Here is a 24,214-nt window from a genome sequence, read left to right as displayed (position 1 = left end):
AGACCAGCCTTGGTGAGAGGGAGTTCATGCCGTAGGGGCCTTGCACAGCTTCCATGTCTGCCATCATGGCTACTGTGCTCATGAGCCCATTGCACAGACGCTGAAGTGGCCAACATCAGAGGCTGGCCGAGTGTTTCATGAACCACGTGTGGGTTTTTTTTTTCTCCTCTGTCAGCTGGTCTTAAAGAGCTCCCCATGAGGCCGTACGTAGGAGCTGAGCTGAGAGAGATGTTGCTGTAACAGCTAAAGATGACATAGAGGTCTGGGCCACAAGTAAAGCATACTTGTGCCTTTTAGATCGGCACAAGTCTGATCGCTAATGTAACACTTCCATCTTAAAATGGATTGCTCCTGGGCCCACCTAGCCTGACGGCAGGTATGGCAACCCAACTTATAAAAGATGATTCTGGCCACCTGGGCACTTGACGTCCCATGCTCAGATGCTCTGTCTCTACCACGGCCCAATAGCATGCCAGGAGCTTTATCGTGTTTTTCCCTTGGGAGTTTTTTGAGTGGTATATGTGTCTCTTCTGCAAATGGCATGACCTTGCTCCAGAGTCCTAGGGATCTATGCTGAGCGACCCTCCTATTGGGGCTTGCCGGCCTCCCTTCCTACCAGATACTTCCAGTTCCATGGGGTCCGCCAGATCGTATGGCGAAAGCAGCAGAGCTGCTTGAACTGCAGCTAACTGTTTTGGGCCTCACTCAAAACCATCAGTCTCTCAAAATCCAATAAATGGGTTGAAGTGTTGAATAGTTTTCTCAAGTGTGGAATATATTGCCTCCAAAACCTGGAGAAGGCCTACCAAGCATTGTGCTTTCTTTTTTTTTCTTTTTTTTTTTGCGGTACGCGGGCCTCTCACTGTTGTGGCCTCTCCCGTTGCGGAGCACAGGCTCCGGACGCGCAGGCTCAGCGGCCATGGCTCACAGGCCTACCCGCTCCGCGGCATGTGGGATCTTCCCGAACCAGGGCACGAACCCGTGTCCCCTGCATCGGCAGGCGGACTGTCAACCACTGCGCCACCAGGGAAGCCCTGTGCTTCTTTATTACAGTAGAAGGGGCAGACCTTTTCCTTTACTTGGAGGCAATGTCTTGGTGTGCTTCAGACCACTTGACCTCTGAATTCTTCCCAGATGGGCAGGCCCCTGAAACTCTATCCTCTGAAGCATACGTGTCTTACCAAGACATCTCCTCGCCACTTCATGCTTGTCGCAGTACATTAGCATGATGTCAGTAGTGGACCAGTGTATTGTCCTGTGGAACGTCCATATGGTCTGTGTCCTTGGGGACTATATTATGCAGGAAGCAGTAGTTAACCTAAGGCACTTGCCTCATTTGGGGCATCTGTGTAATCTTGAAATAACCTGGGAGCTCTGTATTCCAATGGGGTGGTAGGGGCCACTTCTGCAGGCCTAGAAGGTCCACGGGAACCTGAGGGTTAAAGGTGCTCATGTGCATCTCCCTAGGCACCCCTATCCCATGTCTGAGCCCCACTTCTTCCTTATCAGGGACCTGCTAGGAGAAGGCATAGGAGATTTATCATCTTGAGTTCAGCCTTCTCTGAAGATCTGCCACTCTTGCAGTTAAGACCTGTGCCCAGTCTTCAGCTCTAGAGGCACTCCAGCTGCAGGAGATGAGGGTCTGTTTCAGTGCTGCCAAGGAGGCCCTCTGACTCTCACCGTTTGCTTAAAGTTGGTGATTGTTCGGGCCTTTTGTTTTCTTTTTTTCAGAGCATCGGTGGCACTCAGCAACAACCACAATTCCACTTTTCTTACAGTTATTATTTCCGTCATAACCTCTTTAACACCAGAGATACTGCATGAGCCCTTGCCTCCTCCACCAGTGTCCCGATCCAGTCTGCCACAAGTGAAGGTCTTAGCAATGGCACTGCTACCCCCGGTGAGGGACTAGTAGTATTTTACCTGCAGTGTTGGGATCCTCTTTGCCCGGAAGCTGCTGAGTGGTCCAACTCCAGAACCCCATCCTCGAGTTTGCTTCCTTTGACCACTCCACTCCTGGAACCAGTGGTCTTAGGTTGGCTCCCTAAAAGCAGAATCTGAGACAGGCGTTTGGGGATAGGTAATGTATTGAGGGGTGCTCTTCACGAGCAAATCTGTAAGGGAGGGAGTCAACAAGACCAGGGAAGGAGAAAGCCAAACGGTGGGTATGATCTCAAGGTAGGCCTGGCCTAGCCTCAGCAGGAGGGCTCTGGGGCAAGAACGCCCAGCAGAGTCTGTCTCTCCTTAAACCAAGGGGGTGGGACTTGTGGACCCCCATCAGTTAGTCATTGACTATGAGCTGGTGTGGGGCGGGCACAGCTTCCATGATGAGGTGCCTCTCGGCAGCTAAGGGCAGTTTTCTGGAGAAGGGGACAGCCGTGAGCACTTAGCAGCCAACACGCACAGCAGCTCCCACAGATGGGCCCAGTGAAGGGGAGTGGGCGAGCCTCACAGCATCTACCACAGAAGGCAGCTGATGAGCTCTTTACAAACTTAAAAATGCCTGTACCCTTGACCCAGCAGCCCCTCTTTCAGGAGTTTTGTCTGTGGATACGCTCACACATGTGGAATGATGTTTTTACTCAGGTGGCAGTGGCAGTGATAGCAGAAGCCTGGAGAACACCTGAGCGCTCATTACAAGGGGACATGTTAGATGGCACAGTGGAATACACTGCAGCCACTAACAAAACAAAAAGTGTGAGGAAGCTCTTTATGTGTTGATATGGAATAGTTTCTAAGAGGTAGTGGTGAGTTAAAAAAAATTCAGAATAGTGTAAATACTGTATTACCATTTGTTTTAAATTTTATTTTATATGTACATGCATATGCATGTATATAATTTTAAACGTACAGACACTCTCAGCAGAAATGTACAGTATAACCAAGAAACTGGTAACGTTTGTGGTCTATGGGAAGGAGAAAAAAACAAGAATGGAACAGAGACTTTAAGTTTTCACTGCATACTCTCTTATACCTTTCAAATTTTGTACCATAGGCATCTGTTACATAATCAAGTAAAAAATAAAGTAATTCATTTTTAAAACAATTCTGGATCTGCTATTTACTAGCTCAGTGATGCTTGTCCTTAGCCTCGGTTTCCTCACCTGTAAAATGCAGGTGACAAAGCCTTCACTTCATAGGACTGCAGATATTAAACTGGGCAATGCATAGAAATCACTTAGTATAATGCCTACCTGCTAAGTAATCAATAACTGTTAGCTGCTGCTATTAATATTATTATCATTTATATTATTATGGTTTATTACCTTGTAGGGTAATCGTGAGAATGAGCTTAAATAAAGTATATTGTATACAGTAGCGCAGTGCCTAGCACCACAGTGTGTGTGTGTGTTTCTTTTTAACACAATGCAAATTAATAAATGTGTGTGCATATACATATATACATATACTTTTAAGGGAACTAGAATCATGTTCTACATATTGTTTTGTAACCTGATTATTATACTTAATACATTTTAGGCACTTTCCTGTACTGTTCATATTAAGGAATACTTGTATTTTACAGCGATAATGGTAGACCAGCAGTGCACCCTGGGAGTGGGAAGGGTGTTAGCAGTTGGTAGCAGTAGTGCAGTCTCCCTGTGTCTCATCGTCCAGAGGTGGTAGAAGGCACCCAGGAGCCAGCAGTCCACTGTCACTTGCTGGCCCTGAGCTGTCAGAAGAGGCTCTCTTGAGCCTTCCTGCCTGGAGCATTCTCTTGAGGAGTAAGAATAATTTAACCTGACAGATCCTGGGAGAAGGATCTCAACAAATAATTATGAATTACTCCTGATCCTTTCACTTAATCCAGTGGCATCCATAATGAGGTGTGTGTATGAAGGTCCATAGGAGGCAAAAGGAAATATTAGAACTTACGTTTCTATTTAATTTGAATCTCCCTTACAATCTCTGGTTTTTGTGTTATTTATTTTATTAATTTTTGGCTGTGTCGCACAGCTTGTGGGATCTTAGTTCCCCGACCAGGGATTGAACCTGGGCCCTCGGCAGTGAAAGTGTGGAATCCTAACCACTGGACAGCCAATTCCCTGTGTTATTTTAAAATACATTAATATAGCAGCACTTTTTTTATAATAATAAAATAAAAATTTGTAACTTGAAGGTGCATGCTCATATTCTTTTAACTGATAGGAATATACAAAATTGTATCTAGGGTATTATTTCCAGGGTGTCTGGTTGTATGGTATAAATTAATTTCTCCTGGACACTAGGTTGATTTGACCTAACTTTTAACCTCAATCTCAAAAGGTAAAGGAGGAGTTTGCCAATTTAATGTTGTACCATATTTCAGTCCTAGGACATTTCAAAAGGATTACTCATGTAATAGTAATAATAGTAATAGTAGTAATAATATCATATTGTATTTTACAAAGCTTTCCAGTGCCTCATTGATAATAATATAGAAACAAGCTTAGGCAATAGAATAATCACTGATTCTCAAATGTAATTGCTTCATGTGTATTAATTACAAAAGCATTGATCATAGTATTAACGTTTTTGGTGTACATTTACAAAGGAAAAAGAAAGTTGAGGTTTAGTAGCACAGAAAAACACTAGCTTTAAAAATTAAATCTGAAATCATGAAAAAAGTTCCAACTTCCCTAGTAATCAGGAATGATTACTGAGTGCAGGTTGACTGTAAATGCAAATCGAAACCTTAAAGTACAATTTCTTGCCCCTCATACTGGCAGAAGTGTTAAAGTCTGATGATTTTCCAGGGTTGGTGAGGGTGCTTTGGTGCAAGGGGTGTAAATCGGCACAGCCACTTTGGAGGACAGTTTGGCAACGTTTTCAGAGATAAAAATGCTCATGCCATTCACTGTCTCTGGATCTGCCCTAGGGAGATACTCAGACACAAAGAGGCACATACAAGCATGCTCACTGCAGCCGTTAATGGCAAACAGTTGGAGACAGCCATCATTGGGAGAACATTAAAAAGATAGTGACTTAAAAAAATTAAAATGGAGGGGAGGGATAAATTAGGAGGTTGGGATTAACACTTACACACTACTATATATAAAATAGATAACCAACAAGGACCTACTATATAGCATAGGGAACTATACTCAATATTTTATAATCTGTAAGGGAAAATAATCTGAAAAAAAAATATATATATATATGTTTACCTGAAACTAACATGACAGTGAAAATCAACTATACTTCAATAAAATTTTTTAAACAGTAAAGTAGAATTTATATAACATAAACTTTATAATTTTAAAGTGTAGAATTCAGTGCTTTTTAGTATATTTACAGGGTTGTGCAACCATCACCACTGTCTTAATTCCAGAACATTTTTATCACCTCAAAAAGATACTCTCTGCACATTAGTAGTCACTGCCCATTTTCCCCCTCCCCTTTCCACTGGCAACCACTAACCTACCTCCTGTCTCTAGATTTGTCTGTTCTGGACATTTCATATGAATGGAACCATACGATCTGGCCTTTCGGGGGTGAGGGTGGGGTGACCGTTTTGTTGTGATATAATTCACATACCATGCAAGTTACTCGTTTTAAACGTACAGTTCAGGGTTTTAGTATATTCACAGAGTTGTGCAACCATGACAACAATTTTAGAACATTTCATCACCCCAAAAAGAAGCCCCATACCCTTTAGCTATCATCCCTGAAACTCTCCTCCCCAGCCCCAGGAAACCATTTCTGTCTCTATAGAGACAAAGGCAATCTATAGATTTGCCAATTCTGAATATTTCGTATCAGTGGATCATAAAAGATGTCTTTTGTGTCTGGCTTCTTTTACTTAGCATGTTTTCAAGATTCATCCACACATTGCAATATTTGTCAGTACTTCATTCTTTTTTACCGCCGGATAACATTCCATTGTGTGGATATACCACATTTTGTTGATCCATTCATCAGTTGGTGGACATTTGCGTTGTTTCCACCTTTGGGCTAATAATGCTGTTATGAACATCCATGTACAAGTTTCTGTACGAGCATAGGTTTTCTATTCTCCTTTGTAGAATTGCTGGGTCATATGGTAATTCTGTTTTACTTTTTGAGGAATTGCCAAACGTTTCTACAGCAGTTGTGCCATTTTACTTTTCCACCATTGATGTATTAAGGGTTCCAGTTTCTCTATATCCTTGCCAACACTTATTTTCCATTTAAAAAAAGTTATAGCTGTCCTAGTGGGTATGAACTGGTGTCTCATTGTGGTTTTGATTTCCATTTCCCTAATGACTAATGATGTGGAGCGTCTTTTCTTGTGCTTATTGGCGATTTGTATATCTTCTTCGGAGAAATGTCTATTCAATCTGTGGCATCTTTATGCTGTGCTGTAGAGCTGTTAAAAAGCAATGAGGCAGATCTATATGTAGTCACCCCTGATCATTACACTGAGCAAAATAGCAGGTAGTAGAAACCACCTGCTATAGGACTTCTCTGGCGGTCCCGTGTGCTTCCATTGCAGGGGGCACAGGTTCGATCCCAGGTCTGGGAACTAAGATCCCACGTGCCGGGCAGCCAAAAACAAGAAAAAAAAAGATGCATTATAGTACCATAAGTTTTATATAAATACACATGTGTGCCATGTGTTACATACACACACCCCCTAGTACTGTATGGTAAATATAAATATGTAAGAGCATAGAGAAGGGTCTGGTAGAATAGTCCCCAGACTTATCAAGATGCTTGGTTACCTTGGGGCAGGGAGAGAGAGAACTAGTGGGGGTGGGATTTCATCAAAAGGGACTTTTGTCTTATTTATAACATTTTACAGAGTATTCATGAACTATCTGGTTAATAAAAAATTGTATGAAAACTCCTTAAAATATATACACAGTTTAAAAATATAAGAAAAAGAAAGCAACTGGGGAACTCTAGAGAGGGGTTAGAATCAGTGCTTTCATGCCACGTTGAAGTGAATGTACAATTACTGTTCGGAAAATGTCATTGATCATTGATTCCCTTTATGGCTCAGACCTATTTCGTCTTATATCCTTTTTATCAAAACAGTTTTGTTGGGCTTCCCTGGTGGTGCAGTGGTTGAGAGTCCGCCTGCTGATGCAGGGGACACGGGTTCGTGCCCCGGTCCGGGAAGATCCCACATGCCGCGGAGTGGGTAGGCCCGTGAGCCATGGCCGCTGAGCGTGCGCGTCCGGAGCCTGTGCTCCGCAACGGGAGAGGCCACAACAGTGAGAGACCCGTGTACCGCAAAAAAAAAAAAAAAAAACAGTTTTGTTGGTCTTTTACTAATATATAACAATACAAATAGTAGAGAGGTTTATAAAGTTAAAATTAACTGATCCTCTCTTCACCTCAAACCCCTCCTTCCCCATGACAATTAGTGTTAGTGCAGCTTCTTTTCCTAATAAACCTCTGTGTTTTTGTATGTTCTTCTCACCCCACCCAATAAGATGTGTTTGTCAGCTTTCTGTTGTTGATGGGAAAAAGCTCCTTCCCCTCTAGGGGTAAGGGAAGTCCTTTTTTTTGGCTGCATTGGGTCTTCATTGCTGCATGCGGGCTTTTCTCTTGTTGCAGCAAGCGGGGGCTACTCTTGGTTGCGGTGAGCGGACTTGTCATTGCAGTGGCTTCTCTTGTTGCAGAGCACGGGCTCTAGGCACGTGGGCTTCAGTAGTTGTGGCTTGTGGGCTCTAGAGCACAGGCTCAGTAGTTATGCCACACGGGCTTAGTTGCTCCGTGACATATGGGATCTTCCCGAACCAGGGATCGAACCCGTGTTCCCTGCATTAGCAGGCAGATTCTTAACCACTGCGCCACCAGGGCAGTCTGAAAGGGAAGTCTATCTTTAAGCATCTGTGTTAGTGGTCTTCAGCCTTGCTTTGTATCACCCCCTACCAGAGATTGTTATTTTGCAGATCCCAAGTTCTGCTCAGGTGTCTTTATTTCATAAAAAGCTCCCATGATGATTCTGATGAGGCCACAGGGTTAAGAATCATTAATCTAGTGAGTAACAGAGCAATCATAAATTGTACCCATGATGCTTCTTCGAGAATTATTTTTGGTAGGTTCTTTATGAGAGAGTAATGAGCCTGTCAGCTTTGTGGAAACATGCCTGAACTAAGATGGTCTGTTTTGTTCCAGGAATTTCACAGAATTTTCACTTTAGGTTATTTTCAGCATTGGGGCTTTAACTCTAACTAAATACTCTACATAGAGCTACCATCTGAGCCTGAGAAAGTGATCTTGGATTCCTTTTTGAAAACGGTAGGAATAAGTAGTACAGGGCAAACTTAGCTTTCTGCCATTTCAATCGAAAATGAGTGGATATAGCAAGAATGATAGATGCTTAAATCTTCCATGCCAGGCAAACTATCCCTAGGTCTTGTTTTGTAAAGTTTTTTCACCCCTCCCCCCACCCCCACCCCCACCCCCACCCCCAGCCCCAGCCCCAGCCCCAGATTTTTGTAGACTTTTTTTTTTTTTTTTTTTTTTTGTGGTACGCGGGCCTCTCACTGTTGTGGCCTCTCCCGTTGCGGAGCACAGGCTCCGGACGCGCAGGCTTAGCGGCCATGGCTTACGGGCCCAGCCACTCCGCAGCATGTGGGATCTTCCCGGACCGGGGCACGAACCCGTGTGCCCTGCATTGGCAGGCGGACTCTCAACCACTGCACCACCAGGGAAGCCCTGGACTTCTTTATAGTATGTTTGACTGAGATGCAAGTGAGAAACTCACGTGATTCATAAAACTCCCCACGAATTTCCATTCTTAATGTTTTCAGACGTAAAACGCAGAAATTCATAGATGCCATTTAGAGACGTAATAATAATCAGTTTCTTTAGAATAATAAACCTGAGTAATCTTTCTTATATCTTAAATTTTTTTAAACTTTACATTTTCTCTTCTAGGTATTCTCATGGGAGCAGTTATAAAAATTATAGAGTTTAAAAAACTGGCAAATTGGAAGGTAGGTTTACCCAATTGTTCTTTTTTTTAACATATTTACAATTTTTATTGGTTCTTAAGTTTAGTAACACTGATTATGGTGGCTTTCTTATCATTCCTTGACGGTCAGTGAAGTTTATATTGTCCCATTAATTTTTTAACATTCTGGTAGATTAGGGTTGATATCTTTACATCTGAGTTTTCTGAAAAAGCATAAATCTCACACTTTCAAATTAACATAGGCGCATTCAATGCCATGTTTTGTTATTTACTTGCATTTTTATAATCTTAGACTAACTTGCTGTATACAAGGCTCTAATTAGCATTTAACATTAAACAATGTTTATTGCTCCTAATTCCATTCTGACAGCTGAGCCCAATAAGACGTATCTGCCCAGCACTGTAGACCTTACAGAACGCTTTATATACTGTAGCTTTTGTCATCCTCATGACAACCATGGAGGCAGATTGACCACGTATTATCCCCGTTTTTACAGATGAAGAAAGTGACCTCTGAGAGGTTGGGACATGTCTAACATCACAGAGCTAGAGAGCGGTTGGGTTGGCTCTTGTGTCCAGACCCTCTGGTCCTATGTGTTCTATATTTTCTCTGCCACACCATGCTGTCCTCATTTGTGGATGTTCCCACCCTTACGTTCACACAATGGTCATTAGAGCGTGAGGTCCAAGGACTAATTGAAACTCAAGTTTCAGCTTAAACTTTGAGCATCTATATCGAGTAGGGAGTTTAACAAGTGTGTAACAAAACTGATTTTGTGGAGGGAAATAAGGTCCATTTCAAAATATTAAAAGAATTGTATGGTTAAAATGTGTCACATTTGAGCCCTTCCTACTTTGACGCAGCTCCTAGGTGTGAGGATTAATTTACCTGTGGAACTGTAGAGTATAAATTTGCAAAACAGGGCTTCCCTGGTGGCGCAGTGGTTAAGAATCCGCCTGCCAGTGTAAGGGACACGGGTTTGAGCCCTGGTCCGGGAAGATCCCACATGCCGTGGAGCAACTAAGCCCGTGCGCCACAACTACTGAGCCTATGCTCTAGGGCCTGCGAGCCACAATTACTGAAGCCTGTGCACCTAGAGCCTGTGCTCCACAACAAGAGAAGCCCACCACAATGAGAAGCCCGCACACCGCAACAAAGAGTAGCCCCCGCTCACCACAACTAGAGAAAGCCCAAAGCCCACACACGGCAACGAAGACCCAATGCAGCCAAACATAAAGAAATAAGTAAACTAAAAAAAAAAAATTTGCAAAACAAGCCTCATGGTCTGACGTAAAACACAATTTGAAGCTGTTATAAATAATATTCAGGATATATTTTATTAAATGAATTCTCAAAATGTACATTGAGCTTGGAATATTTCTAGAGCTACCCTCAGCTGGGGAAGGGGCTAGGCAGGCCCCACTGGAGCATGCTGTGTATGAAGCTCAACTGGTTCAGTTTAACCCCCCTCACAGTAGCTTCTGCAACTGGTTCAGTTTAACCCCCCTCACAGTGGCTCATTCTAGGGCAGGAGCAACTGACTGTACACTCTCTCTCAACTCTTAGACTAGATAGAGCCTGATGTGTAAATACCACCTGCTAACACATTTTGTTTGATTTAAAATCAATTGATCAAAATTGGAATCGATTTTAAAACAATTAAAAAATCATTAAGTTTTTTGTTTTGTTTTATTTTGTTTTTCATGGAGGAGAAAGAAAGAGTGGCTTTATTTCTTTGCCAGGCAAAGGGGGAACACAGTAGGTTAGCACCTCAAGAACTGTGCCCCCAGTTTTATTTTAAATGTTATTAATCTATACAAAATTCTAGAAATTTCACATGGATTTTTTTTAATATTTTAAACTGCTTAATTTGTAATCTTTTTAAAAAATTAATTAAAGTATTTATTTTTGGCTGCATTGGGTCTTCGTTGCTGCGCGCGGGCTTTCTCTAGTTGCAGTGAGTGGGGGCTACTCTTCTATGTCATGAGCAGGCTTCTCTTGTTGTGGAGCACGGGCTGTAGGCACGCAGGCTTCAGTAGTTATGGAATGCGGGCTCAGTAGTTGTGGCTCACGGGCTTAGTTGCCCCAAGGCGTGTGGGATCTTCCCGGACCAGGGCTCAAGCCTGTGTCCCCTGCATTGGTAGGCGGATTCTTAACCACTGCGCCACCAGGGAAGTCCTCACATAAAAATTTGAACTTCTAGCTTCTCTCAAAGAAGCAGAAGCTCTCTCAACACCAGGCCCACATTCCCCACAGCAGAGATCCGAGGCCCTGAGTGCAGCTGCAGCCCTGGGGAACGCTGTATGATCCCTTCTCCGAGCAGGAGGAGGAAAGGTTATCTTTTATTTTTAGTTTTATATGCTTCGGTATTATTAAATTTATTTTTCAACAGATGTTAGTTTTCAAGTTAAATAATAATAATATATTGAATTGTATAGATGAGTGAACCACAGTTGGGTGGTGAATGTAATTAAGTGCCCTGAAGAGCCATCTAGACAACCAGTGCTTGACCTCAGAAACGGGTGAGGTTTTTAGGCTAAAACCATTGGGCAGGCTTTCTGGAGGAGCAGGTGTTTGTGGAAGCCAAAGCAGGAAGTAGGAGCTGTTTGGAAACTGGGTGCTGCAGTGAACAGGGGAGGTAAGAAAAACAGTGAAGTTGCTGGGTATTTTCTTTCCATGTAGGTCTGTTTCCAGACTGTCCTGCTGGGCCTGCCTTCTACCTATATTGTCATATGCTTAATATGTTTCTTTAAGTCAACTTGCTTTTTTGTGTATATAAGTCTTTATAGCAGTTTTTTAAAAGCTTTTATTGTGGTAAAATATACGTAACATAAAATTTAGCATTTTAGCCATTTTTAAGTGTACAATTCAGTGGCATTAAATACATTTACAATGTTGTTTAATCATCACCACTATCTATTTCCAGAATTTTTTCATCATCCCAGACGGAAACTCTACCCATTAAACAATTCCCTATTCCTCTCTCCCTACTTTGTTTTCTACTTTCTATTTTTCTTAGTATTTTCTATTTTTTTAGTAGCCCCTATTCTACTTTCTGTGTTTATGAATTTACCTATTCTAGGTACCTCAAATGGGTGGAATCATATAATATTTGTCCTTTTTTATCTGGCTTATTTTATCAGTACTTAGCATGATGTGTTTTTTCTGTTTTGTTTTGTTTTGTTTTTGCGGTACGTGGGCCTCTCACTGGTGTGGCTTCTCCCGCTGTGGAGCACAGGCTCCGGACGCGCAGGCTCAGCGGCCATGGCTCACGGGCCTAGCTGCTCCGCAGCATGTGGGATCTTCCCAGACCGGGGCACAAACCCGTGTCCCCTGCATCGGCAGGTGGACTCTGAACCACTGCGCCACCAGGGAAGCCCTAGCATGCTGTTTTTAAGGTTCATCCACTTTGTAGCCTGTGTCATAACTTGTTTCCTTTTTATGGCTGAATAATATTCCATGGTCAGTATATACGACACTTTGTTTATCCATTTATCTGTTGATGGGCCCTAGGGTTGTTTCCACCTTTTGACTGTCGTGAATAATGCTGCTATGAACGTTGGTGTACTATATACATTTATTTTAAAGGAAACATTATAATACTGTTTTAAGTGGGAAACCAATATTGTTTTTATAAATAAATACGATAAAAACAAAGTGGTACATTTGCTTGCTGAAGCCTCTGAGGACAAGCCTGTCCTCTTTGTCAAAAAGGGGGATCAGCATATTGGAGAGAGGCTTAACACGGTAGCACCAAACTGACGCGTCTGACTTAATTGGGGTTGAGAAAGAATCAAAAAGGGCTGACTTTCTCAATCCGTGGGGTCAGTGGTATTCAACACACATTGCTCAAGTACCACCTAAAACCACATCAGATCACTTTAGGGGAGATACTGCCCAAAGGAACCTGGGATCTTTCTGTGACACTACTCACTGTAAGGTGGTGTGTGCATTTCCTGTGGCTTCTGTAACGAATTACCACAAATTGGGTGGCTTAAAACAGCAGAGATTTGTTCTCTCATAGTTCTAGAGGCCAGAAGTCTGAAATCAAGGTGTTGGCAGGGCCACACTCCCTCAAGGGAGTGAATTCAGGCCCTAGGGGAGAATCCTTCGCTGCCTCTTCCGGCTTCAGGTGGTCCCAGGCATTCCTTGGTGATGGCAGCCTAACTCCTGTCTCTGCTTCAGTCTGTCCTCATGTGCCTTCATCTCTGTGTCTGTGTGTCCCTTTCTGTCTCTTTTAAGGACACTGTCATTGGGTTTAGGGCCCACCCTAATCCAGTATGGTCTCAGCTGTGATTCTTCCCTTAATTCCATCTGCAAAGACCCTATTTTCAAATCAGGTCGCATTTTGAGGTTCCAGGTCACATGAATTGGGAGGAGAGGACACTGTGAACCCACTGCAGGTGGGTTCTCCTTTTTCCCAGGGGGTGTTTTGTTTCTGAAACTCCCAGAGTCTCTGCAGTGGCCCAACTGCACAGATCCTGCGAATAGCTTGCCCCACAAAGCACAGAGATCGGCCCATTTCTTTTCACATGGCCCCAGTCTGAGTCATGAGCTTGTGATACAGGCGGTTATTTTAAGACTTAATAAGGCATTTTCAGAAGTCATCATTTGCTTCTATTTTGAGCCTTTTTTGAATGTTATTTTAGTCTTTATGGTAACAGCCGTACATTTGTAAGGATACATTTATCATTCTTTTGAATAGGGATTTTGACAAGAAGTCAGACTGTCAAGATTGTGACATAGAAGTTTTCATATGAAAAGGGCCTGATTTTGCAGTATTAAATAGACTGCGTATTACCTGTAGTCATTTTGGGTTTGAGAACCAGTATGTATTTTCCCCCAATCCACCAACAACTAGAGAACTGTATTACTATAGAAGATGAAATTATTATTCCATTCCCCCCAAAGGTGGCCATATTCTAAAAATACCTTTCATAATGGTACTTAATATTTGAATCTGAAAGCATGACAAGGGGCTCGCTTTATAGCCATGTCCCAGGTTGCAAGGGCATCAGGTGAGGACTGTTTCATCACATCAGATTTAGGAAAATGGCATAGTTGTCTATGACATGCAGAGAAAAGGCAGGGCTATTTTAAACATGAGTAGGGTTTACTCTTCCTCTAAGTGGATTGTTTTAGGGCTTACCGTTAACCTTTTTCCTGGAGGAATCCAATTTGTGGACTTCTTTTTGAAAGTGTTCTATTTGAATTGAAATGTTTTCTATATTAAAATTAGTTTTCTTTCCTTAGTAAAGAATAAAAAGCATACCGCTGTATGTTTGGAAGTGGTTCATTCTGCTATTTATTTTGCTGGTCACCTTTTAAAATCATTTGTCCTACATTTTTAAATGCAGGTTTTGAGAGTTTTGTATATTTGTTTGTTTTTGTCTCTCCTTTTGTTTGTTTTTGTCGCTCCTTTTGTTTGGTTTTATTATCAGGTGGTGGTTTAAGCATTGTATTTTTCCACTGGGCCAGGTTCTAAGAGAACAGTTACTTTGGCTTTTCATTGATGGATTTATTTCTTAATTACACAGATTTCATGCCTCTGAAAATATCCATTTTATATTTACAGGAGGAAGAAATGTTTCGTCCAAATATGTTTTTCCTCCTTTTGCTTCCACCTATTATATTTGAGTCAGGATATTCATTACACAAGGTAAGACTCAGGCACACATTAGTGCTTTTGGTCCGGGTGGCTCCGTGTGTTTGTAAGGCAAGTTCCTTAAAAGCTCAGGTGTTAATTTAGCAGTGGTGGCTCTGTGTGAACACCCTGGCGTGTGTGGTAGAAGCTAGACTGTCATGCCTGACTTGTAGAGGGAGCAAACATGGTCAGTGGGCTGCTTTCATGGTTTTAGGCAGTGTGGCTTACTAGTGTTTTCCATAGAGGGGTACTTTGCCTAGAAAGAAATAGCCAAAGTGATTTTGGTGGTACACAGGTGTTACATTGACTCCTCTTGGACACAGACTGACCCATGTTAAGAGGACAGACTGTGTCCTGGGATGACAGGGACAGGTGCCCCAGGCCTACTGGTTCTCTCACGTCACCATATCGGGCCTTTCTCCTGCCTTGGGCCCATCCATCCTTCAGTGTCTCCCCTCTCAGGGCACTGCCCTGGGCCTCAGCTCCCAGCCATTATGCCCTTTAAGCCCCAGTCTCCATTCCTTCCCACCCTCTCCCTGGCCATGCTTTTCCTCACCAGACTGGAGCCCCATCCTTCCCCCTAGTCTTCCACCTCCTTCTGGCCCAGCCACCTACTCCCACAGTTGCTCCGCTCATTCTTGGCTCCCTGACCCTGGAGAGCAGCATCACTGGCCCCTGCTCAGTTCTCTGCTTTGCTCTGGCATTTCTGGTCTCTGTCTTCCAGCTTCCAGTGGGGCTCTTTCTGCCTGGGCAGGAGCTTCTCGCTTTTAAGCCAGTTTGTGTGTGTACCTGAGTCTTTTCCTTGTCTATGAGTTCCTTTTTTTTTTTTAATTTGTGTAGCAAACTTGTTTTTTTAAATACATTTATTTATTTATTTATTTATTTATTTATTTATTTATGGCTGCGTTGGGTCTTCGTTGCTGCCTGCGGGCTTTCTCTAGTTGCAGTGAGCAGGGCTACTCTTCATTGCGGTGCGCCGGCTTCTCATTGTGGTGGCTTCTCTTGTTGCGGAGCGTGGGCTCTAGGTGTGTGAGCTTCAGTAGTTGTGGCATGCGGGCTCAGTAGTTGTGGCGCACGGGCTCTAGAGCACAGGCTCAGTAGTTGTAGCGCACAGGCTTAGTTGCTCTGTGGCATGTGGGATCTTCCCGGACCAGGGCTCGAACCCATGTCCCCTGCATTGGCAGGCGGATTCTAAACCACTGCGTCACTAGGGAAGTCCATATGAGTTCTTTTTAAATATAAGTGTATTTAAGTTTTAAAATAAAAAGGTGATTCAACTTAAAATACTAGTAATACAACAGTTATTTTGTAAATATGATTTTAAAAAACTGTGAAGGTTGGAAAGACTAAGGATCGGCATATCTTTGGAGAGAGGAAAGAGCCTGGACTTTAGAGCCAGAGAGACCTAGGCCTAATCATGCGCTGCCCCCTATAGGTTCCTCTTGAGTAGAGTAGAAATTAAAAACAGAGGACAAAAAGATCCCCAAAACCCTACCTCCTAGGTTGCTTTGAGATTTACATTAGATGAAAGTGTATGCAAAGCACCACTCACCACATTAAATAATTGGTAGTGCTTCTTGTTATTATCTATTATAACATGACTAGTGTTACTATTAATAATAATGTAATAAACGAGTTAAATTTGTTATGAGAGTTTTGGTAAAAACATACAAATTAAATTTTTAATTTTCCTCCTGGATATTAAAGCAAAATTATTCTAAGATGTTCAGGCCAGATTTTTTTTAAGTTATTATTTTATTGTGCATTAATCAAAAGAAAAAGTGAAAAGGAGATTTAATATTAAAAAAGTCCCATATCTTATAAACCATTACTGACATCAGATAATTGTTAAAAAGAAAACAAGCAAGAAGGATTTGAAGGTCAGTATCTCTCACTCTTTAATTTTGTGAACAAATCTTGAAAGAACTGAGCAGATTATGAAAATATTTCAAAACAGTGCTGAAGAAAATGGATTGATTTTTTTTTTCCCTTTGGCTGCCACTCGGCATGTGGGATCTTAGTTCCTCGACCAGGGATTGAACCTGGGCCCTTGGCAATGAGAGCAAGAGTCCTAATCACTGGACTGCCAGGGAACTCCCGAAAAATGATGCGATTTTGACTTAAAAACATAAGACTGGTTATTATATTAGCACATGTAAACTTTTTATTTTCTAATTTTTTGGAGGGAGGGGAAATAAACTTATTCAAAATTTGAGGAAAATAGTAGTTTCTTAAGAGAAGAAATTTTTGAAGATGGCTTTACAGCAGAAACTGTGACAATTTATGTGAAAGGGACTAGTGTGAGTTGGAATGGGAATTCAGAGACTTCTGTCCACTGCCTACCCACCCCCAAAGAAGATAGGAAGTTGACTTTATTTTAATATTGCTATATTTGCTGACGTAAATTTGGACTTGGAATAAAAATTTCAGTACAGTTATCATCAGTTGGTATGTATTAGGTAGGCAGCTATTTGGTTCTTTAAATTATTAATATAAAGAATAGAACTTTTTAAAAAATAAATTTATTTATTTATTTACTTTTGGCTGCATTGGGTCTTCGTTGCTGCGCGTCGGCTTTCTCTAGTTGGGGCGAGCGGGGGCTACTCTTCATTGAAGTGCACAGGCTTCTCATTGCGGTGGCTTCTCTTGTTGTGGAGCACGGGCTCTAGGCTCGCGGGCCTCAGAAGCTGTGGCTCACGGGCTCTAGAGCGCAGGCTCAGTAATTGTGGTGCACAGGCTTAGTTGCTCCGCGGCATGTGGGATCTTCCCGGACCAGGGCTCGAACCCATGTTTCCTGTATTGGCAGGCACTCAGCACTTTCACTGCCGAGGGCCCGGGTTTCAATCCCTGGTCAGGGAACTAAGATCCCACAAGCTGCATGACGTGGCCAAAAAAAAAAAGTATCAGTTCCTGTTGTTCATGGCTTGACAATTTCTGAGCGAAAAAATGGTTTTCCTTGTCCAGACCCACAATCACGGACCATCAAGTTACCCTGGCCTTATTCCTAAACAGAGTCCACAGGGTTCTAATAAATAGCTTAATTTTTTAAATTTTATGGGAATTTGAAAGATGTTACCATACTGCTTGGACTCAAATATTTTCTCTTAAATGCTGTATAGATGGGAATATATTTTATCTATCATATTTGATGATACTAATAGAGTGAAATAAAATTGCTTAAAAGATGTGGACTACAAAAAGGAGCTTCTGATAGTATAAACTATTATCTTGACATTCTTTGTAGCAATGTACCTTTTCTTAATTAATTGAAAAATTATAATTATATAAACTTCGGACTTTAATCAGACATGAAACACAGTTAATTCCTTTAGTACCTATTCATGGGGCATCTTGCATCTCACAGGCTGTATGCCAGTGACTGTTATACAAAAGCAGATGTGGTCTTTGCCCCCATTGAGCCTGCAACCTAGTGGGAAAGACAGATACCAAATAATTACATAAAATAAATGTAACGTTTCAGCTATGTCAAGTGCTACCAGGAGAGAGTCACTGTGCATTGACAGCATAGACTGGGATCTGACTTGGGTAAGGGATCAGAGAAGGCTTCCCTCAGGAAGAGTCAAAATGTCCTGAGATCTTGGGACGATTAAAGTTCACTAAGCGAAGGGGAAGGAAGAGTGGTCCAAGCCCAGGGAGCATGATATGTTTGAAAAACAAAAAGCTACTAGTGTGACTGGAACCCAGAGAACAAAGGGGAGGTTAGAGGCCTTCGAGGGGTCAAACCATCCAGGCTTTGGTTGGGTTTTAACTGCGTTTTGAGTGGAAGTGGGGGTCAGAATGTAGGCAGCACAGTCAGACTTATCTTTTGCAGAGATCATTCTGGAAGCACTTGGAGAGCAAGAGGGCAAGGGCCAGGGCTGGTTGAGACTTGTTAGAAGCTATTGCAGTGATCCAGGGGAGAGATGATGGCAGTTGGGCAAGGGCAGTGGGGATGGTGATGGAGAGAAGCAGGGAGATGTGAGTGACGTGGGGAACGCAAAAGCCACAGGACTTGGCTCTGCATTGCATGTGGGGGTGAGGGAAGATGCCCAGGTTTCTAGAGCTTGCCAACCAAGGTGGGTGATGGTGCCCTTTACAGAGAATCAAGCATGTGAGGAGGGCCAGCTGTGGGGTCCATGACTTCACTGAGCAGACCAGCCTTTCTAATCATTCCTCTCATTTCTGTTCTCTCAAACAGGGTAACTTCTTTCAAAATATTGGTTCCATCACCCTATTTGCTGTTTTTGGTACGGCAATTTCCGCTTTTGTAGTAGGTGGAGGAATTTACTTTCTGGGTCAGGTAAGGAAAACATCTTTGAAAACTTTGAAAACCTTAAATTCTTAGAGCTCATGCAGGGCAGTGGGGTAGTGACACCTCATGGGGGTTTTACAGTCAAGGTAAATGCTCCCCTGCAAAGAAATCCGGACTCAAACAAGGCACAGTAAAGGCATGCTGAAGTTGTCTCTCAGTGTCCTCGAGAAGCTTTGGTGTCTGGAATTGAGTGAATCTTTTCCATAATCCCCAAAAGTGTTTGATATTATTTGCAAACCAATATTGTCTTAAGTTGGAATACCTAAAAATAAAGCAGAATATATACCATCAAGATCTTCAAATTATAACAGTATCAATTCTGTTGTCCGACTGAATCAAGGTTAAACACTGTTTCTTTAATAAAAATTTGCATTTTAAAAATCAAAGATAATTCTGTATGTCTTCGCTCAATTCTAAGCTGTCCTGTAGAATTACTTTCCCTGGATTTTCCACCATTGCTAAACCAATTCCCGGTGTCATCAACTGAGTGTTTTGTACTTTGAATTCAAATTAATTTGAATTAATTTAAACCAGACCTACCTAGGAAGGTAGTATCTGTAGCTTTGCATTATGCACGTCTGTGCATGTCACAGTTCTCTTCCAGTATGGTCAGTTGCAGAAAGTTTCTCCGCCCTAGTTCTGCAAACGCAGTTTGAGATCCAGGCCTTGGGGTAACTGGCAGATTTCTCTTACATGTGTCAGATGTGTCTGCTGCTTTTGATGGCTGTCGGTAAAAGCCCATATATTCCATCTGATTTTCACCTTTACTGCTGCCTCAATGGCACCAGAATAAATCTGTCTGTCATGCAACCTTCTTCATTGCTCAGCTTCCAGCTTCAAATGGGAATAAACTTTAGAGAAGAAAACTCGTTAATTTGGCTTGCAAATATTAGTGTTCATTTTCATACTTCCTGTGTATGATGATTGAATGCATGCCTAAACTAAAACTTAGGAGTTTTCTGTATTTTTCAAGTGGTTTGGGGACTGAAGATTAATGTCCTTATTAGTTTGTAATAAAGCACTAATGGACATTTTAATCTTCTTGGCTGTTCTCCAGGGGGTTTTTTTTGTGTGTCTGTGTGTTTGTGTTTTTTATTTTACAGGCTGATGTAATCTCTAAACTCAACATGACAGACAGGTAAACCTTTCATACTGTAACACCCATGTGGCTACTTTTCAGACTGGGGCCAAGTTTTCTCCACATTGATTCCTGGCTGTGGTACTTCTCTATTCTGTCTTTTCGTTTTGCTGACTACTTCTGCTGTAGAATCTATTCTGAATTAATTTGTGTCTCTGAAATGAATCAAAACTATATTGAGGAATTTTGAAGATCTCCAGTCAGAGGGTTGCTGATGGAAATGATTTAGTTTCAGCTTTGAAGGGAATAACTCTTGGTTAGTTAAGTTAACTGCGACCTCACACACACCACATGCTGCACCATTGTCCTTTTATTATTAAGAATCATCTTCAGCTCATTTCTAAGGCTTTGCAATGGCCATAATGAAAAGTTGTCTTCTTGAGAGATTGGGGATGGAGTCGGGGGTGAGGTGTGAATCTTTACTCTGGGATTCCCCCCAAGGCGGTGGGGATGGGGAGGGGGAAGGAGGTGCTCTGTTGTGGGCGCCCTTCTCAGGCTGCAGCTACTCCATTGGGCACTCAGAGCTGCTGTCTAGGAGCCCAATCCAGAAATTTCCATAATTGGCTTAGCAAGAAGCAACCTAGGAAGCCGAAGTTACCAGATCTAGTGCTAAAAAAGTGCACACACACAGCGTGACCTGGTTTCCCGTCTCTGAGAAGTGCAGTGAATATGCAGCCTTGCTCTGTGTTTCTCTCCCGGGAGCACTGGATTCTGTCTTGTGTTTGGCTGGGGAGCTCGGAAGTGGGACCCAGTGCTCTGCGCCGGGGTCCCTTTCACTGGGCCAACCAGAGCTTACAGCCTTCAGCAGCAACTTGGAGATTAAAATCTTGGAGCCCTTTTCGTGAGAAATGTGCCTTTGATAGCATCAAGTCCAGCCTCATTTTCTCTCCAGGGACATAAATTTCAAAGCCTTTGTTGTAAGATAGTCTTGCTATACAAACAAGTAGCGAAAGTCACATCCCTGTTCCATAGGGAGCGTGAAGCCGAGCAGAACTGATGCCCTGCATTTTGTAGGTATTTTGCAACTGAAAAGAAATGTTCAAAACCCAGTGGATGTAAAGGAAGATGTCACAGCATTCAGTCCTTCAACCTGTTTGGGGGCAACTGCTTAGAGATACAAAAAACGCTTGATAAATCCTTGTGTAATTGAATTGAACCGGAGGTTGGGATGTTCAGGAAGAGAGGAATAAAAGAATTGGCCCTTAGACAAGCAGAGTAAGAACCAGGTGGAGTTTCTGTCTGTGTGGGCAGACACTTCCTTTCCTGTTAGAAAGTGACTGTCCCACAGATGGGGGTATGCTCTGGGGGAAATTAGCCAGCAGTCGCAAACCCACACAGCTGCAGGGCCTGACAGAACCCTTCACAGAGGGGAGCTGGCCAGGTGTGTGTCTGGAGGTGGTGACAGTGGTGAGCCGGAGAGCCCATCGTCTGAAGGGGACAGCCACCTCTTAGCTCCACCGGCTAATTACCACGTGGGAACATGGACCCAGAATTGCCAGATACTTAATTGTTTTTTTTCCAAAAGAGGCCAAGTTTCTAGATTTTAATAGGGAATTTTCCTGTTTTAAATGTTGCCAACTTGATCCATTTTTCAAAACACCATGCAGGTCAAACATGAGGCCCATGGACCTCTGCACGGTAGGAAACATAAAAATAACTTTTTTGCACAGAAGGTTTTACTTCACTGGTGTTTCCTCTGGAGAGCTAATTCACTCATAGATACACCCTAAATTATTTCACCATCCCAGTCCATTTTCTTTTTTTTTTTTTATTTTTAAATTTTATTTATTTTTGGCTGCGTTGGGTCTTCGTTGCTGCACACAGGCTTTCTCTAGTTGCGGCGAGTGGGGCTTCTCATTGCGGTGGCTTCTCTTGTTGCAGAGCACGGGCTCTAGGTGTGCGGGCTTCAGTAGTTGTGGCATGCAGGCTCAGTAGTTGCGGCTCATGGGCTCTAGAGCGCAGACTCAGTAGTTGTGGTACAGGGGCTTAGCTGCTCCACGGCATGTGGGATCTTCCCAGATCAGGGCTCCCTGCGTTGGCAGGCAGATTCTTAACCACTGTGCCACCAGGGAAGTCCCCCAGTCCATTTTCTTTTTGTTTTGTTGACGTTGCTGTCTTCTGAGATGATGGAATAAAGAAAACACATTGTTCAGTTGAACTGGCTTCTGGCCTTTTAAAAGACTGGGTCATAAGCTGTGATGTGGAACAGCTGCGGGCAAGATGCAATGCCTGCTTATATTCAGACCTCTCCATGATTCAGGCAGTTCATATTTCCGACTTTCCATGTTCACTGTCAGAAACACTGTGCCCCAATTTAGAGTCTCAGCCAAAGCTAAATGTGTTACATAATTTATGCAAAGCACTTCTCCCCCAACATTTTATTATGGAAATTTCAAACACACAGAAAAGGTGAAGCACTGTACAGTGGACACGCACATGACCGCCTAGATTCTGCAGTCACTGTTTTCACTGGATTTGCTTTAACCACAGATCTTTCCATCTCTCCATCCCTCTGTCCATTCATCAATCCGTCTTCTGGTTCCTGCTGTTTGGTTTTCAGTTCAGGATGCCACAGGAACTATGACAAAGAACATCAGTCAGGCCTCTTTCAGTGCAACTGAAACCCAACACGAACTCGTTTTAGCAAAAAAGAAGTTTGTTGACTCATAGAACAGAAGTGTCCCCGGAGTGATGGCTTCCTGCATGACAGCCTCTGGGGGCCTGTGATGTCAGGAACCTCTCCTCTCTCTGTCTTAGCTGTTCCCTGGTCAACGTCATCCTCAGGTGCGCTCACCCCACGTGGCAGCACCAATGGCTTTCATCTCACGATCACCCTCGCCATCCCCGCCAAAAGGGCCAACCTAATATCTGGTGACCTGGTAAAATGCCTGGCGATGGACCTCTGACCAGGCTTGGGTCCCCTGCCTACTCCTAGAGCCCCACGCAATACAGGGATGGAAGGTGGAGGAGGCCTGGCTCCACAAAGGGAAATTGGAGCCCAGTGGGGCTGTGGGTGCTGTCCACTGTGTGCTTGCTGAGGGATGGAGGGAGGGGCCCGCGAGCCGCACGGAGTCATCGCCCAGCACACAACCTGCGGCACACTCCCAGGCTCCCACTCTGCTTTGGGATGCACTTTTTTTTTTTTTTTTATTTTTTTTTTTACTTATTTAGGCCTCGCCGCACAGCTTGCAGGATCTCAGTTCCCTGACCAGGGATCGAACCAAGGCCTTGGCAGTGAAAGAGCAGAGTCCTAATCAATGGACCACCAGGGAAGTCCCCAAGATGTACTTTTTAGACGTTCTTCTTCCTTCGAGGCCTCTGTTATGTCGCTGTGGGTGATGAGAGTGGGAATAAAAGAAGGAGAGGGGAGAGAAGAATCTCTGTGGGTTGCAGAGCAAGGGCTTCAGGCCAGCTGCCAACAAATCGTGGCCTCCCGGGTTGGCAGCTGTTCGGTGGAGTTACCTTTTCTTCCTTCCCGGACCCCTCCCTCCTGCCTGCCTTCCCCAAATATCTCTGGGCGCTCACAGTGAGGTGAGAGGCAGGTGAAGTCACAGCTCATAATGCACGTGACAAGCTCTGTGAGGACAGGGCAAGTCTGGGAACTGAAGTCTGAGCTGAGGCCGTCTTTGAAGTGAGCAGGCTCTCCTGCATGAATTCACATTTCCCTCTGGCGCCACCACGGAAACCGGTACGCCAGATTATCGGTTTATGAAGAGAACTGTAACTGGCAGGGCAGCCACACGTCCCTTCCCACCAGCGCTCCTCTCCCTGAGCCCGGAGCCAGATGATCGTGCTGGTGACATACGGTGGACAGAGCACGCTCCAGTCCCCAGGCCAGGTAGCTCCTCATCCCTCCCAGACCGCAAGCTTGGTGCGGGCGGGAAACAGGTGGATGGGCTCTGGCTCACGTCTCCACCCGAGGCTGTCCCCTCGTGGCTCCTGGTGTTGCGGAAGGGGGCAGACCTAACCATTCTGCTGAGCTGGAAGGAAAGCAGTGCCAGGCGAGGCCTTTTGAGGGAAGCGACGAGGGCTTGCAAGAACTCTTAAGGGGAAGAAGACAAATGGGCTGCGAGAATAATCTTCCTGACTCCTCAGGCGGCCCCCAAGGCCCCGCAGGGTGACCCGGCCCTGCCTCCCTCCCAGACTCCAACATTTCCAGCCACTTGCCCTCACTGCGCTGCTGCCAGGCTCACTGTTTTGTTTCTCAGGCAACCAAGCTTGCTCCACCT

General features: G+C 43.6%; 1 protein-coding gene across 1 annotated transcript in view; it reads left to right on the top strand.

Annotated features, from left to right (window-relative positions):
- Nucleotides 1–24,214, top strand: part of SLC9A8 (solute carrier family 9 member A8) — a 68,867-nt gene that overhangs the window by 15,721 nt on the left and 28,932 nt on the right. Inside the window, 4 exon segments of the mRNA XM_079946468.1 lie at nucleotides 8,854–8,912; nucleotides 14,467–14,550; nucleotides 18,734–18,835; nucleotides 19,951–19,985. Coding sequence (XP_079802594.1) covers nucleotides 8,854–8,912; nucleotides 14,467–14,550; nucleotides 18,734–18,835; nucleotides 19,951–19,985 — 280 coding nt within the window.

The sequence above is a fragment of the Stenella coeruleoalba genome (assembly GCF_951394435.1).
Source record: "Stenella coeruleoalba genome assembly, chromosome: 15".
NCBI classification, from domain to species: domain Eukaryota; kingdom Metazoa; phylum Chordata; class Mammalia; order Artiodactyla; family Delphinidae; genus Stenella; species Stenella coeruleoalba.
Note: the sequence above shows the minus strand (reverse complement) of the source record. Positions and strands in the feature narration are given on the sequence as shown.